This window comes from Lolium rigidum, chromosome 7 (genome assembly GCF_022539505.1).
Source record: "Lolium rigidum isolate FL_2022 chromosome 7, APGP_CSIRO_Lrig_0.1, whole genome shotgun sequence".
Classification (NCBI taxonomy): domain Eukaryota; kingdom Viridiplantae; phylum Streptophyta; class Magnoliopsida; order Poales; family Poaceae; genus Lolium; species Lolium rigidum.
Genome location: NC_061514.1, coordinates 276713892 through 276729363, shown reverse-complemented (window position 1 = coordinate 276729363; position 15472 = coordinate 276713892). Strand labels below are relative to the sequence as shown.

Genomic DNA, 15472 nt, shown 5'->3' with positions numbered 1-15472 from the left:
GGAAAAACTTCGATCAGTATTTTGTCTGCCGATGTAAAGAAAATTCTGGATGCACGCATGCAGCGATCCCGATCGATCATCACATGATAAGATAGTGCGAGGGAGATTACGCCGACGGAAACGTACAAAACGGCCATCCATAATTCTCGTGTCAACATGTGCTCGTGTATCCAAGTACACTCGCATGTGCACATATACTGATTACTGAAAGTTTAAATTTCTCGACAGACAATATCTTCCCTGATGTGCTGGCCCGTTGCCTCTAGTTTTTCTTTACCCCGGCCGCGCGTAGGGTACGGAATGGCATCTAAATCGACGTGAAAATGCCACTGGAATCACATCAAATTCGGTGTCAAATTGCCACTCTTCTTACGCAAAGGGGACTCCCTCTTTTCGAAATGCCGATGTGTGTAGACTAGCGAGAGTACTTATATTTTTCATTTGCCAAATTGCCACTACTCGGCACGTCTCTGTGCACGTGGGTTCTGTCTTTCTCCTATCCGTTATGCTCCCTGGGAGAGATTGTCCACAGATTTCTAATTTCAAAACTAGTCTCTCGTGATTTAGCCTGCGATTCAACCAGAAAGTAATTGCCATGTCTGACCAAATTGACCTGAAAAGTGATATGTTAATTAAGTTCCATCATAAGTGCCAACACATGTGTCTCCATATCACATGCTTTGGTTTAGCGGAGCACCTGACATATGGGCACTCTGAAAATCTCATCTGATAAGATAATTCTCTCTCTGATGAAATAGTCGGCATCCAAAGCACAAAAGGACTACAAACTGTAGCAACTCTGAGCTGAGAATGCTTCAATTTTGATCATAAAATTCAATTCCATTGGCTCAGTTTGGGGTCTCTGTCTAACGATGTCAGGACCTTCATGAGAAACTTGCAGCCATGTTTATCACGGGCCCACGGTCCAGAGACCCTAGCAGGTATAACAGTGGTGAGACCACAACAGCACACCCCACCGCTTCCTTGTAAAAGCATTGGCAACTGGCATGGCAGCCTCTACTACTTGACCCATTTCCTTGTGCAGCTCCTGACCTCTCAGGGGCACTGTCCTACCTATATGAAAAAAGAAGCTGCAGGCACCAATAAGTTTTTACCAGCCCTTTTGGGTGAATTTATTGATCACTCATTCAATTGATTAATCCTGACACCTTCATTCAGAGAAAAAAAGAAGATCAATCAAAGTGAGATTTATATCATTCACAAATCATACACACCTCTGTTCCTGAACATCATCAAAGCTGCAAAGTGCCAAGTCTACACACCACTACTATGAAAAGAGTAATCTCCTTAGCACTGTCATGTTGTTTAAAGAGCACATGAATCTGTACCTGTTTTATATTGTGATTGCTTTCTGTGAGGCCCCAAGGTGCTCCTTAAAAAAGAGATGGTCCTGAAAGGTTTCGATCTTATATTCCCATGAGGTCGGTATGCTTTCCTCTTGCTATCTATTAACACTGTTTGATTGGGGAAAAGGGAATAAATAACTCAAGCAACAAAACAAAACACAGACAAGGCCATGGAAATGGCATGATTCCATCATTAGTTTAGGAAATAAATCTCATTAGATTATTATATAAACCATACTACTAATGGTAAATGGGAGTTCAGAGCTTCAGATTGGGGACCCATCGTGTCTGTCCTCTGCTCTCCTCCATCTCACCACAAAGACAAACACCATTTGTTTTATATGTGGGAAGCCATACCAAGATTTGTACTTATGATTGGTTTTCTTGATACAAAATATGGGGCATGGAATAGTCACAAAGACAGGCAGTCAACTCAGGAACAGGAATGCAGTGATGAATCAGCAGCAATACACCCTTTTTCAGCACTGGAATGCAACAAGCCTTTTTATATGGTGAAACAATAAATAAACAAAACGAAAATCCATTTTTGCTGATTTTCTCACATCTTCCATCTCATATCCACAATGATCTCCTGGAGTAGCCCCCAGAGAAGGAAAAAAAGAAAAATAAATAAATAATTAAAATGAAGAAGGGGGAGACAAAATTGTAAGAGCAAGAACACTCCTCCCATCAGCACACACACCCTCCTCCCCTCTTTCAGAGTTCAAGAAGCCGGTACTAAGCTTATTGCTGCCCACATTTCTCTAATCGGCACAATGCTCACTATAATTACTATTGCACCACAACTTGTTACCCTGATGACTGATGGGATTTGGGGATAAGATGATAATCGAATGAACAAGCCGAGAGCAGTGCCGAGTTATATGTATGTACGGTGTATCAGATTGGTGATGTGCTTAGCCTTCTCTTCTTCGAAGCCGGAGCAGAGGCCTGATCGTTGTTGCCGCTGTTGTTATTGTTTGATGGCGATGATCCTGGTGTTGTGTCATCGCTCCTAAAGCTGAAGCATGCTGCATCCAGCACGCCAATCGGGCTCTGTGGCGCTGAAAGGCTTGCACTCAAGTTCCCTCTCATCCTCACCAACAGCTCATAGCATCTCATAATCATTTCCTGTAGATTTGATTTCAGAATTCAGAAACAGTGCAATTGCAATGGTGCATTAGTTTTGGTTTTCCATAAATCAAAGAGGATGATCACCTTATTTACAGGGATTTCAGATGCTGCAATGGCACTGCTGAAGCCAATGACCTGATTCTCAACGAGCGCCAATAGAACCACTGCGGCAGCAATCTCAGAAGGTCTGAATGACAAGAATCTGTAGTCTGTAAATCCATGGCACATGAATGCTCTAGTTAGTATATCATCACTAGATATTGGCCATTGGCAATGTAGGTAAAACTATTGAGTAATTCATGAGGTACTATTGTCGAACCTTTCACAGTGCCAGCAATGAGCTCGGCGCACCGTGAGGCCAGCACGTAACTCGGTGGCTTCCCTTCGCTGAACTTGTCCAAGAAGTAGCAGACGAAAGAGAATGGGGTCACGGCGTGCAATCTCCAATTCAGGGTCTCCATCACAATGAGCTCCATCCTCTTAATGTTCCTTGCTTCAAACACGTTCTTCGCGCCACAGACCTGTCGTACATGTTATCCCATTTTAGCAAAATCATCAAGGGATCATCGAACAATTATCGGTTTCACAATGCTGTAACTCCTCCTTCACCTGAAGGTCTACAGGAAGAGGGGCCACGGTCTCCTCCATCTTGACAGCAAGAGATAGGCAAGCAACTGACATCAACTGTTGCATCCAAGATTTGTCATGCTACAACACCAACAAGCAAACAAAAGCAAGAAACGCAATGATCAGCAGCAGATTAAGTTTCACAGATGTTAGCAATGCAGAAGTTGAGATTCTTACTGGGAGATTAAACGTGGAGAGGAACCGATCCAGGTAGTTCACCGAGAGGCAGAGACTGAGTGGTCCAAAACTGTAGTAGGAATGGACCTGCAGCCCACATGAGAGAAGACAAGATGAGTACTCGACAGGTTCTTCTTAAAACCGGTTTGTCCGGATGAAGGAAAGGGGGGGAAGCATCGGCCTCATTGCTAGCATCTGGTAATAGTTGTCAAATTGGCAAGAAAAGCCACAGGAACATGATGCAGCAAGGACATACATACAGCCAGCCACAACTGGATTCACAAAGGGTCAGACGCACGCACAGTGCAAGCATGCAACAACCTACTACCTAGAATCAATTAATCCATCACGCTGGAAAAGGAAACTGATTGCAAGAACCAATAAATCCTATAGATTTTATTTTTCTCACCTTGCAAATCCAATCCATGGCATCTTTCCTCCAGGAAGCCTCGAATCCTCCTTGCTCCAATCTCTCCACGTAGCCGCCCTTGGGCTGATGATCGATCTCCTTGAGCACCAGCACCCCGACGACCTCGTCACAGTCCACTGGGAACAGAGCGCCGGCCTCCAAGAAATCCAGGCCGCTCCCCGCCTCCACCACGTCGCCGTCGCCGTCGCCGCCGCAGCCGCCCAGGCCGAGGACGCTGTTCCTGTCCTCCCCGCAGAGCAGGGTGGAGGAAGCACCGAAGCAGAGGATACCCATCTCAAGATCGCAAGAAACAGCCGCCGCCGCTCTCACTTGGGGTTGGGGAGTAGTATCTGGTTCTTTCGCAAGGATCGGCGTTCTTGGGGCCTAAAGGTTGCTGCTCTTTCCCTCCGGCGGTGGCCTAGATAAAGGTGCTCCAATGGAGGAGAAGGCGCCGCTCTCTCTCCACTGTATCGGCGTGTGTCTTGGGAAGTGGCAAAGGGAAAGACAAGATGTGGGGGGAGAGAGAGAGAGGAGAGGGTCTCCTGGGGAAGAGAAAGGGAGAAGGGCTTTGGGAGTTTTATAGGGTGTGTGGTTTTAAGTGAGGAAATGATCAAGCAATAATCTCCGCACTAGGTTTAGCGGCACATTTTGGGTATTTTGCTCCGTCCACCCCTTAATGAATCCACATGGTGCCTTCCCCTCTCTAGTGGCAATAGATCCGCACGGTGTGTATAACCGTCGAGTCATCCATGAACTAGCATTATTGTACTCGTGTGAATGAAATAATGAGCTGGAATACCGACAAATGGGAGTTGGCCGATGAATTGTACTCGTGCGAATGAAAAGTTTTACTGGCCACCGGCGAGTTGCAATGCCGACAAATGAGATTAGACCGGTGTATTGTACTCGTGCGAATGGGTTGTTTTTTAACCCCTACTCGACACGAACATTGGAACTTGGCTGATGCTATTAGTCTCACATGAATGATAAATCCTCATGGCGTGTATACCCCTCGAGTCTTCGACCGACTAGCGTTATTGTATTCATGTGAATGAAATGATTTTAGCGAGCTGGAATGCCGACAAATGAGAGTAGGCCGATGAATTGAACTCGTGTGAATGAAATAGTTTTATTGGCCACTGGCGAGTTGGAATGCCGACAAATGAGAGTAGACCAGTGAATTGTACTCGTATGAATGGGTTGATTTCTAACTCCTACTCGACACAACCAATGGAAACAAATGGAACCTGGTCGATGCTATTAGTCTCACATGAATGAAGTAATTTCTACCGCCAAGTCGACAAGCGAAAATGGAAATGATGAGAACAGTGTTTCTTTTGTTCAACTCCTTTCAGATGCATCCATCTCATTTCCTTTTGGGAGTGTCCTTTTGTTAGTCCTTTACGACATTGACAAGGTCCTCGATGATATACTTTGGTCATCAATTTGGCGAAATATGTTGAGAATAATTATGCATTCTGATAGTATATCTCGTGGTAGATTTTGTAGTATGAATTTAATGTTGGCAATATTGATAAATCTTTATTAATTGATAGCAAAATAAAGTTTTGTCAGCATGGATTCTAAAAGGATAATTGTTACAAACCAGAGAGCATGTCTTGTTGTTGGATATTTGACTTGTTGCGCTTACTAAAGACTGCAGTCAAATTGCGGAGATTGACAAGACTATTTCGACATTGATGGAAAGATAGCCTCGCACTAAAGGAATTCTATAGCTTAAGACACCCAAGGTGTTGAATCTATGATTTGTATACCTAGTGCACTAAATATACAACCATCCTGTTGTTCTCAATTTTTGATGTAAGTCATGTTATATTCCCCACAAATACTAATTACATAGAAATAATAAAATGTAGCACTTCTCTCTTATAATTACCTTACCCTTTAAGATCATGTCCATATTTCCTTTGTTTCTCCGCCACAAGACTAACTTGACATCAGCAAGAGGAGAGGGTCTCCTAGGAAAGAGGAAGGGAGAAGGGCTTGGGGAGTTTAATGGGGTGTGTGTGGTTTTAAGGGAGGAATGATCAAGCAATAATCTTTGTGGTAAACTTAGTGGCTGACTTTCGGGGGCATTTTGCTCCATCCACCCCATGAAGAATTCACACGCATGGATTCCCGTCCTTTTTTGTGGTAATAAACCCAATATCCACCAAACATTTCTTAAAGAAACATACGGCGTGTGTAACCGACAACAGATTGGGGAGTTATTGTCTCGTGTGAGTGAAATAATTTTATGGGTAACTCGTTAGCTGCAATGACAAAAAATGAGAGTAAACCGGTGTTATTGTTCTCGTGTGAGTGAGATAATTTTTAATACCTTTTTGGCACGAAGAATGGAAACAAGACCGAAGTTATTGCACTTGCGTGAATGAAGTGATTTTTAATACCAACTTGATAGGGCGTAATGGAAGCAAATGAGACTAGATCAATGTTTCTGTACTTGTTTTTACCGAAGATAACATTTTTTTTCCTTGAGAGTTGTTACTAGTCTCATGTCCTTTAGAACATTGACCTGGTCGGTAGCAACATACTTAGATAATCAATTTTTTCAAAATATGTTGATTTCAACAAAAAATAATTGTGCATTATGAAAGTATATGTCAATGTATATTCAATAGCATTAATTTAATGTTATCAATATTTTCAAATATTTAATGATGATAAAAATTTGACCGATTCTAAAAGGACAAGCATTTTAAACTGGAGGAAGCATATGGTTTGTTGTTGGAGAATGAGCTCACTATGTCTACCGAAGTCTAAAGTCTCAACGGGCATTTCGTGATCCAAACGTCGCCTCCCGCTAAAGGGATAAACTGTCTTGACACACCATGATGTTAGATCCATGATCTGATCCCTTGTGGACTAGATATTCAACCACCCCCTCTAGCCACCAAACCTACACTTGGTTCTTTTTTTGTTAGTGATATATTCATTGTGCATGATTAATTATACAGAGACAAGAAAATGTAGCACTATGTTGTGGGATTGTTGCCTCACAGTCTTCTTCGTCAAAAAAGAAAAATGGCATTTTCTAGCACCACATAGGGTTTGTGGAATAATGCGATATCTCACACCAGGTAAATTAATCCTCAACCCTTATTCCTCTTTTTTCAAAATGGAGATTGAACTTTGTCATGTGCATGAAAACAATGCACACATGATGTCCCAATAAATTATGGCCAATTCTAGGTATACAAGCAGTGATTCAAAATGGAGATTTCAGTGTTCTTTCCCTGGCAAAAATTACTGCAATAGGATTGTGGCTTAGGATGATTTGAAAAGCGTTATGGAATCAAGATTTCGCAGGTTTAGCCAGGGATTAGCTCAAGACCCCACTACCGTCGAAGAGATCTGATCTTTGAGGCTTCATTGTTTGTCCAATTACTGACTAATTAACATGACAATCACCAAAATAACATAGTGGATTTTCGCTAGCCATCGAACCTAAGGATATGTAGGCACGATCTAGAGCTACAAAGTTGCCATTTGCTAATTCTCCGTGGGTCGAGAAAGCTGGTTTACAAAACCAACTCAGGTGCTTGAAAAAATCATGGGACAACAGTTCCTCCCACTGCCCTTTTGGATTAGCCGAAGATTTTCATAGATGCAGCTGTCAGCTGTGGGCATGGGACAGGATTGCGGTCGATGCCGATCGAAGCCAGGATGGCAAACGTCCTAATCGCACCCAACTGGTGGCACGCAGGACTGCAGGAGGATTTGGTTATTAAAGCTCCTAGAGAAGTGCACACACGCTCGCTCGATATATAAGTAGCCACCCAACAAAAAAGGTAGCCACTACCACTAGGGAGCGCGCGAAGCTGCCTCTCAGATCTTGGTGCCGCCCCCGCGTGCGCGCCAAAGCATGAAATACACACTCCCTTTCTTCTTTGGAACAAAAAATGATTTGATCCGGAGGCACGATCCGCCGTGGAATATCTGAGGTCTGAGGAGTGCGTGTCACCGTGTTTAGCATGACGACCGCAAGGAGCAATGGCATGTTAAACTGTATAAGTGGATTATCCTGCTCGTCACAGAAGCGTGGACAAAAAAGAGAGGGGACGTAGAGAGGTTTCAAGTTGTCAAGAGAGGTTTCAAATTATCAATGCAGAACGCAGGCAAATTCCTGCATTCAGAGTGTTCGTCCAGAAAAGATTACTGGCTCCAGAATGCTAGATGACTCTCAAACATCCGAGAGCAGTAACAATCTCATGACGAGCAGCAAATAACAAATCAGCAGCACATAACATAAGTAAAGTCGCTTCTTAAAATTTCCGCGGTTCACTAGTTCAACGGATTAAACACGGTTCAAGACAGAATGCCAGAAACTGCACGTCCAATTTTCACGATAAGCAGTAAAGAACAGTAAAGCACTCCCCCTAGCATTAATTAACAGACACATTTCCCTATTTTGATCTGAGTATAATCTGGTGACATTGCTCAACGAAAAGGGGGATCAGTTTCCCTCGTACTTCGGGTCTGCCATCACGAAGTGGTAGGCGATGACCAAGACAAATATGAAGATGCCCAGGAAGTTGGTGAAGAAACCCAGGTCCTGATCGTCAAACATCTGCAGCAAATGTTTCACACTAAGGTTAGTTAATCCGAAAACAAGCAATTCATGTTAATAACCAAAATGTAGTGGTTGCCACTTGTCAGAAGTATATGACATGGAAGTAAAAGCTAAAGTACAACATACAAACAGAGGTTATACACGAGCTGTGTGTATAATATAAAAAGAGAGATCATGAAACACAGGATTATGGCTGACAGGATGTCAATGGAAAATGCAGCAAGCCAAAACAAGTGAGAAAGCCGTTCTTAATCATCATATGACCCTGATAATTCCAAACAAAGATTTCTAAGACTGATCCATATTCCAGTAAATCTAATTTGATGAAAAATTGGGATGTCACCAAGTCAGCATCAGTGTAACTCCACTTTCACAAAAAAACGAAGTATGAGTAGCAAATAAACCAGTCTTAAGTGCAGTCCACTTTTTATCATGATGGAGAATTACTGTCACTCAGGAATGGAGTTGTGGGAGCTAGTAGGCTAGCTAGATAAACATTTAGTGGTGTAGCGTGATTAAAAATGACCATAGCTTGGACCCGTGAACAACACTCTGCCACTGATGTGTGGTGGTGGAAAATATAAGATGGTGTGAATCAACCTGCACTACTGTGGGCATGCTACAAAATCTAATAATTCAGGGCTAAAAGTATCCAGAAGAAGTTTCTAATAAAAGCATGTCAGAAAGTCAGGAGATACAATACACAATTTTTTGACAAGCAAAACCTGTGCTACGCATGAGTGGAAGTGCATTTTAGTTAATTGTTGTACAAGAGCACTCTCTCCGCAATGCAACAACAGAGCATGTAGAAAATCTACATTGTTATGCGCATATGGTATACATATAACATAATTTCCCCGAAGCAAAAATTCATGGGTCTTCGAATCTTCGCTACCCTTCCCGAATACCTTTTACCAAGAGGACTCTTGAGGAATGCAAAACAAAATTTAAACTCCCCATCAGGTTCAAGGCTAGCTTCTACCTTATGTTCAAAGAATGAAGGGTATAAGACGGTAAGACTTATCCTCCAGTATAAACCTACACAAATTCAGCTCCTCAGCTAACCCATTCAATATATTTTAACCTGATTTCGGGGTTGCATAATCTCCTAGAGTTAAAACTGGAGAATTACTTCAAATTCGTCCTAAATGGATATGAGACATAACTGCATCTGGCTCCTGAAACTGACCAAGCGGATTACGTCAACCTATCTATGGCAAACCACTCACACCGGAAGACTTCCAACGCATATACTGCAACAAATTAACCTCATGTAACACTAACACCTACGAACAAATCTTACGAAGGAGAACAGAATGAACTCGCCCGAACAATTTCCTGCCCGAATTCCGGAACCAAATCGAACGAGATCTCACGACATCAAAAGCTGATCCCGTCACAAGATCGCGGCAAACCAGGGTGACACTTCGTCAGAACCTAGACACTGCGCATACCCAGCTAAGGATCCCTCCATGAAATCGGACGGATCTACCGAAAATCACGACGAACCAAGGCAGAGGAAACCGTGGGGGAAAGGGCGCGATTTCCTCCCGCGAGCACGCGATCCGAGAGAGGCGAAGAGAGAGGTACGCACCTTGCCGGTCGCTGCTCGGATCTCTCGGGGAGCCGGGGCAGGCGGTTGCGGTCGCGCTCGCCGTCGCCGCCTTGGTCCTGAGTCTGACTACTGCACTGCTCTGAAACTAGCGAGTTGCGGCCTTGCGGGGAAGAAGAAGAATGGGCCGAAGTGTTTTATTGCGATTTGCATCGACAAGGATGAGTGGGCCGCATGTATCTGGGCCGAATATGCTGGGTTATGTTGGGCTGGTTAGTGCTGCGCGTTAGGTCGGCCAACTGTCATTTGGTATTGACGTCCCAACTACGTCGCATTCCTGGTGCGGTCAAGTCGGCGAATTCTATAGACCGCATGTTGCGGTGCCGATCTTTCGTGCCGCATACCCCTCCTAGTTGTGCTTGCGGTGGTGGGTTGGGCTTGTTAATGAGCGGGTTATGGTGCGGGTGGGAGTCGTGTCTTCCTTTCTTCCTCGCGACCGGCCAAAGATCTTAGAGGTGGAGGTGCAGGATGCGTCATCGGTGACGGAGATGAGGCCAAGTCTTCATAGGAGATAGGACGAGACGGAAGGCCTCGGCGACAGATGTGAGGAAGAAATCTTAGGGTTAGGGGTGCAATGGGGTCTGGTCGGCGACCAAACTTAGGTTAAGGGTGCGGGGTCTCAATGGTGCCGGAGGAAGAGTTTAGAGGGCTAGTTGGTCGCGGGGCGGCAAACCAGTGGAGGACATGGTGGTTATGTCTGCGGCGGACGGATGGGTCGACGAGTAGTAGGATAAATTATGTGGCAACGACTTTGCCCCCATTGTCAAGCAAGAAGAGTAGAGCGGGGCGCATGGTGGGTGCGACCAGATGGTTAGTGTGTGTACGGAGTGTTTTATTGTTATTTACATCGGCAAGGATGAGTGGGCCGCATGTATCTGGGTCAAACATATTGGGTTCTATTGGGCTGGTTAGTGTTGCACGTCAGGTGGGCCAACTGTCATTTGGTATTGATGTTGCAACTCCATCGCATTCCTGGGGCGGTTAAGTCGGCAAATACTATAGACCGCCTGTTGCAGCGCCGATCGTTCATGATGTGTACCCCTCTTAGCGAGCGGGTTAGGGTGCAGGTGGGAGTCACGTCTTCCTTTCTTCCTTGCGACCGCCCAAATATCTTAGACGTGGAGGTGCATGATGCGTCGTCGGTGACGGAGGCGAGGCCAAGTCCTCATGGGAGATAGGACGACATGGTTGGCCTCAACGACATATGTGAGGAAGAAATCTAGGGTTAGGGCCTTAGGGGTGAGAGTGGGGTCTGGTCAGCGATGAAACTTAGAGTTAGGAGTACGGGGTCTCACTGGCGCCGGAGGAAGGCGGTTTAGAGGGATGGTCGGGGAGGCAAACCAGTGGAGGTGGCGTCTCAAGCGGGATGAGACGGCGAGTCGCCAACCGTGAGTGGTGGGAGACGACGGTTAGGCATGCAGCATCGTCAATGATGAGTAGGAGAAATCATGTGGCTCCATCGTCGAGCAAGAAGAGAAAAGGCACATGGTGGGTTTAAGATTTAGGGTTGGCGTGTGTAGAGCGCCTCTTCTCCCGCTATGCGCACTGCTAAAAGCAGTATATAGGGGCTCCCATCAAATCGTCACACTTGTCCACCGAAATACTAGGACGAAATGACAACAGACCGCAACACGACCGATAGGTAGGAGTGTGGGACCCTTTGCCAGCTTCACTACTTCCACTCTATGTTGACATGTGGCACCGACGCCTCACCAGCCCTATGTCCATTGAGGAGTAGTGCGTAATTTCACTTCTTTCCAGGGGGCTTGGCCTACCAAGGATTTTAGGATCGCGTAGGTACAGTGGCGTCAGGCGGTCTCGTCTCGTGCCGTGCCCGGGGACGCCGACGCGAACGACCGACGTCGGCGAGGGCCCCAAGCGATCCGATCGCCGGGCGCCGCCTCCTCCTCCTCCTCCGGTGAGCGATCCGGATCTTCGTTTCCGCACCGTGGTTTACACGCTTTTTACCCTCTCCTCTCTCGAATTTGTTGTCGCCGCCCCTGATTTGACGCGCATTGGTTTGCTTCAATAGTACGCCGAGCGATTCCGCGGTTGGTGTTGTATGCAAATATTCCCGCTCCTCGACGGAGTTGGGATCTGGCAGGGGTGTGGGGTATTGGTGAACGGAGTTGATCGTGCTTGCGACGAATTGGTACCGCTCATCCAGTTTGAGAATACGAAATTGTGGTGGTGGATGGTTAGGATTAACCCAGGGTTTGGGAATGGGTGGTTTGTGATATCATGCAATGCAAGTGTGGCGGGGAAATGCGTTGATGATACTGTACTGAGTAGTCATTTGCGATTTTGAAAGTCGGAGCCTGCTCATTGTCAAGTGTTTACTTGCTTCAGATTCATATCTCAGATTAGTTCAAGGAAAATATGTGTAACCTGAGATTGCTTTATTCAGGTTGTGGGATCATCGGTGCACCAAGGTCGTAGCCGATTGAGAAGAGGGGAATACCAGCAATGTTCTCCTTGTTCTACGGCCTGTGGAACCATGTATTTAGCAAGACAGAGTTCCGTGTACTCATACTCGGAGTCCATAAGGCTGGGAAGACGGTAATTCATCTGAAACTTAGTTTTATATGCATGAAGTGTCGACACAATGTTGTCTCCTTTTCTTGTCAGTATCCTCGTGTTGAAGATTGAGTTCATTTGAAGTACATGATTAGGTTTATACGAAAACTTGACATGCTTCTAATGATGACTATGCAGACCTTGCTAGAAAAGTTGAAGTCAATCTATTTGAAAGGAGAAGGACTTCCACATGACCGCGTCGTTCCAACTGTGGGGCTTAATATTGGACGGATTGAAGATGCAAATGTAAAACTCGTTTTCTGGGATCTGGGTGGTCAGGTATGGTTTCTTGTGCTGTAGACAAGCTTCCCCATTCACCATTCGGGGTTGTTTTCAGTTTATCGAAGAACAGATGGACGTTTGCTCATCTATTAATGGATATCAAAATGATGAAACCTGGGAGAGAGATCTTGCGCAAGAATATTAATTGTGACCATAGTAGAGCTGCACATGGTTTATCTAATTTTTGCTAGAACTGGACAATACACTTATTGATGTTTGGCTGCACTGGTCGCCAGATTGTGTTTCACACCTTATTTTAGTTGACTGTGAACCTTTAATTGAGCAACAAATATCTCCTTCCATTTCAAACAGAATGACTCATTTACGCTGGAATCATGCAATTGCATTTTCTGCATGCTGTCACTCCAATTCCTGGAGATAGAATACTCTTCATTTTGCAAACCAGGGTAGCTAGATTAGGTAGCTGGCAAATGTACCCGTGTTTCGAAGCCTCAAACATGAAATTTCCTGAAGATATGCAAACTATTGAAAAATTACAGTCAATGTTTATACTGAAGGCATGTAACCACCGTTTTTTATACTCCACTTTCATGTAAGTTCTGCAGAAAATGTTTTATCTTATGTAAGACCTTACTTCGATGCTACAAAGATCTTGATTTACATTCTTTTTATTATACCTAATAGTTGTGCGGAAGTTTCTCGTTTACTACTGTCAAATCTACTTTCAGCGTTTTACGAACATAAGCTTTGGCTATGAATGATGATTGACAAGTTACACCTTTCATGTTATGTGATTTATGTTTTGCTTAATGATGCATATTAAACTGTAGATATGATCTTAACTTCATGACAGCTAACAAGGAGAAATCAACTTAATTCTGAATTTCACAAACAACACAAGTTTGATAATAATATTTTTCTAGCTATTGCAAATTCAAATGCTGATTACATGTTTTTGACAGCCTGGCCTAAGAACAATATGGGAGAAATATTATGATGAGGCACATGCTATAGTGTATGTTATCGATTCTGCCTCCGCATCAACATTTGAAGATGCCAAATCTGCTCTTGGTAAGTTGCTTCCATTTCTTTCTTCATAGAACATTAGTGTAACCTGTATCTGTCTATGGACTGGAAAAATTAGGATCATTACTGGAGTGAATGGTGACTTAAACATTGTTGTTGCAGAGAAAGCTCTTCGACATGAGGATCTGCAAGAGGCTCCACTACTCATATTCGCAAACAAACAGGTTGAGGTTTACCTTCCAGTTATCTGGAATGTCATATATACTATTAAATTACCTTACAAAACACGATGCATTCACTCTCAGTTAAAAATAAAATTTCTTGGATGAAAATTGGCCCTTGTGGGAGAATTTTTTATCATGTGATGCACATTAGTTTTAACTTTAGAAACCAACCCATACTGCTTAAGTGTCAGAAGATATCAGTTTACTTCCCATGCATCATAAGGTGAAGAGCTCAGAATATGGAAGAGTAGAAAACCATGTGCTTACGCTGATAGTCGAAGTTATTCAAGAACTTGGAATTCTTTTCGGTCTCAATATTGGAGATCACAACATTTTTCTAAGATGACAGACGGACTGGGAAAAAATAACTGTCCATATTATTGCTTTGAGTCCTTTGCAAGCCCATTTCACCTTATATGTTGATTTCGCCAGTGCCTCTTATATATATATCCTGTATCTACCAACAGGATTTACCAGCAGCAGTCACAGAAGAAGAGTTGGACAGACATCTTCACCTTAAAGAGTTTGATGAGAGGCCATACATGTTTGTGGCTGGGTCTGCCTATGATGGGTAAGGAGAGGAACCCCTTAAGCTTCTGAACTTATTTACCTCACATTGGAAAGATGATTTGTTATTATGCTTACCATGGTGCATATTTCTATTGATTTCTCCCCTAGTTGGAGAATGAATAATTCAGTTTAGGCTAGCAATTACATCACTTCTCGTTCTTGTTTGAATTTGCACTGTTGCAGAATAATCTTCAATGATAGTCAAGGATATAACTGCACTAGCCATTTGAAGTCTTTGCTTCTTGACCAGTACTAATAGGAAGAAAGTTTTGCAGACTTATTGTGTTCTTTAATGATTTTCTTTATGGCAGGACGGGGATCAAACTTGGTATCGACTGGTTGGTAGAAACAATGGGAAAGAGTAGGCGCACCGAGGCTCTGAAGGCACGCACTGATACATATGCAAAGATTTAGCACCATGATTGAGGACTCTGCCAACTCAGAAAGCATTTGATGACGACGTCTGATGTCATTTATCTCGTCGATACACACTTTGGCACAATGTTCAGGATGAGCTAAACCATCCTCATCAGCACTCTGGTCCATATAGCCCCAGAACAAAATGCCTTAGATGTTTGCAGCTGTGCTTGTAGTTGGAATCTGTTGTAGGGATGGCAGAAGCAGCCGTTTGTTGGCTTATTGATCCAGATAGCACATATATGAATGTATCCAAGGATCTACAGTTGTTACTCGTTAGGGACTTAGGATTCGTGTGCATATGAGTTCGATTACATGCCGAGTGACAATGTGGAGCACGTAGCAGCTTTGTAAATCCAGTGAAATCTTTAATAAAGAGTGGAAGCTTCCAAAAATGATAATTTCATTATCTCATTTTGTATCGATAGTGCCAGATCCAGATTTAGATGCAAGACAATGCAGTAGCAGTATGATCAGCCATGATGTGTTGCATTA

At 43.9% G+C, this 15472-nt stretch overlaps 3 protein-coding genes across 3 annotated transcripts; 1 reads left to right on the top strand and 2 right to left on the bottom strand.

Annotated features, from left to right (window-relative positions):
• Positions 1-1982: 1982 nt before the first annotated feature.
• Positions 1983-4259, bottom strand: LOC124675524 (cyclin-D2-2-like). The gene is made up of 6 exons (XM_047211603.1): positions 3715-4259; positions 3306-3392; positions 3111-3209; positions 2821-3022; positions 2586-2710; positions 1983-2498 (listed from the first exon to the last, which is right to left on the bottom strand). Exons 1-6 carry the CDS (start codon positions 4006-4008, stop codon positions 2268-2270), a joined length of 1038 nt encoding a protein of 345 aa, XP_047067559.1. The 5' UTR covers positions 4009-4259; the 3' UTR covers positions 1983-2267.
• Positions 4260-7979: 3720 nt separating this feature from the next.
• On the bottom strand, positions 7980-10009 carry LOC124672922 (dolichyl-diphosphooligosaccharide--protein glycosyltransferase subunit 4A). Its single transcript, XM_047209076.1, has 2 exons — positions 9903-10009; positions 7980-8305 (listed from the first exon to the last, which is right to left on the bottom strand). The coding sequence occupies exon 2, from the start codon at positions 8303-8305 to the stop codon at positions 8192-8194; it is 114 nt and encodes a 37-aa protein (XP_047065032.1). The 5' UTR covers positions 9903-10009; the 3' UTR covers positions 7980-8191.
• A 1784-nt stretch (positions 10010-11793) lies between these two features.
• Positions 11794-15386, top strand: LOC124672923 (ADP-ribosylation factor-like protein 1). Its single transcript, XM_047209077.1, has 7 exons — positions 11794-11838; positions 12328-12479; positions 12636-12776; positions 13703-13811; positions 13929-13990; positions 14458-14561; positions 14872-15386. Exons 2-7 carry the CDS (start codon positions 12387-12389, stop codon positions 14972-14974), a joined length of 612 nt encoding a protein of 203 aa, XP_047065033.1. The 5' UTR covers positions 11794-11838; positions 12328-12386; the 3' UTR covers positions 14975-15386.
• The last annotated feature ends 86 nt before the right edge of the window (positions 15387-15472 follow it).

Coding starts and splice junctions, on each gene's coding strand:
- LOC124675524 (XM_047211603.1), bottom strand. CDS start 4,008: ATGGGTATCCTCTGCTTCGGTGCTTCCTCCACCCTGCTCTGCGGGGAG. Junction 3,023..3,110: donor CTCTTCCTGTAGACCTTCAG/GTGAAGGAGGAG, acceptor CATGTACGACAG/GTCTGTGGCGCGAAGAACGT. Junction 2,711..2,820: donor CATTGCTGGCACTGTGAAAG/GTTCGACAATAG, acceptor ATGGATTTACAG/ACTACAGATTCTTGTCATTC.
- LOC124672922 (XM_047209076.1), bottom strand. CDS start 8,305: ATGTTTGACGATCAGGACCTGGGTTTCTTCACCAACTTCCTGGGCATC.
- LOC124672923 (XM_047209077.1), top strand. CDS start 12,387: ATGTTCTCCTTGTTCTACGGCCTGTGGAACCATGTATTTAGCAAGACA. Junction 12,480..12,635: donor TCCATAAGGCTGGGAAGACG/GTAATTCATCTG, acceptor ATGACTATGCAG/ACCTTGCTAGAAAAGTTGAA. Junction 13,991..14,457: donor TCATATTCGCAAACAAACAG/GTTGAGGTTTAC, acceptor ATCTACCAACAG/GATTTACCAGCAGCAGTCAC.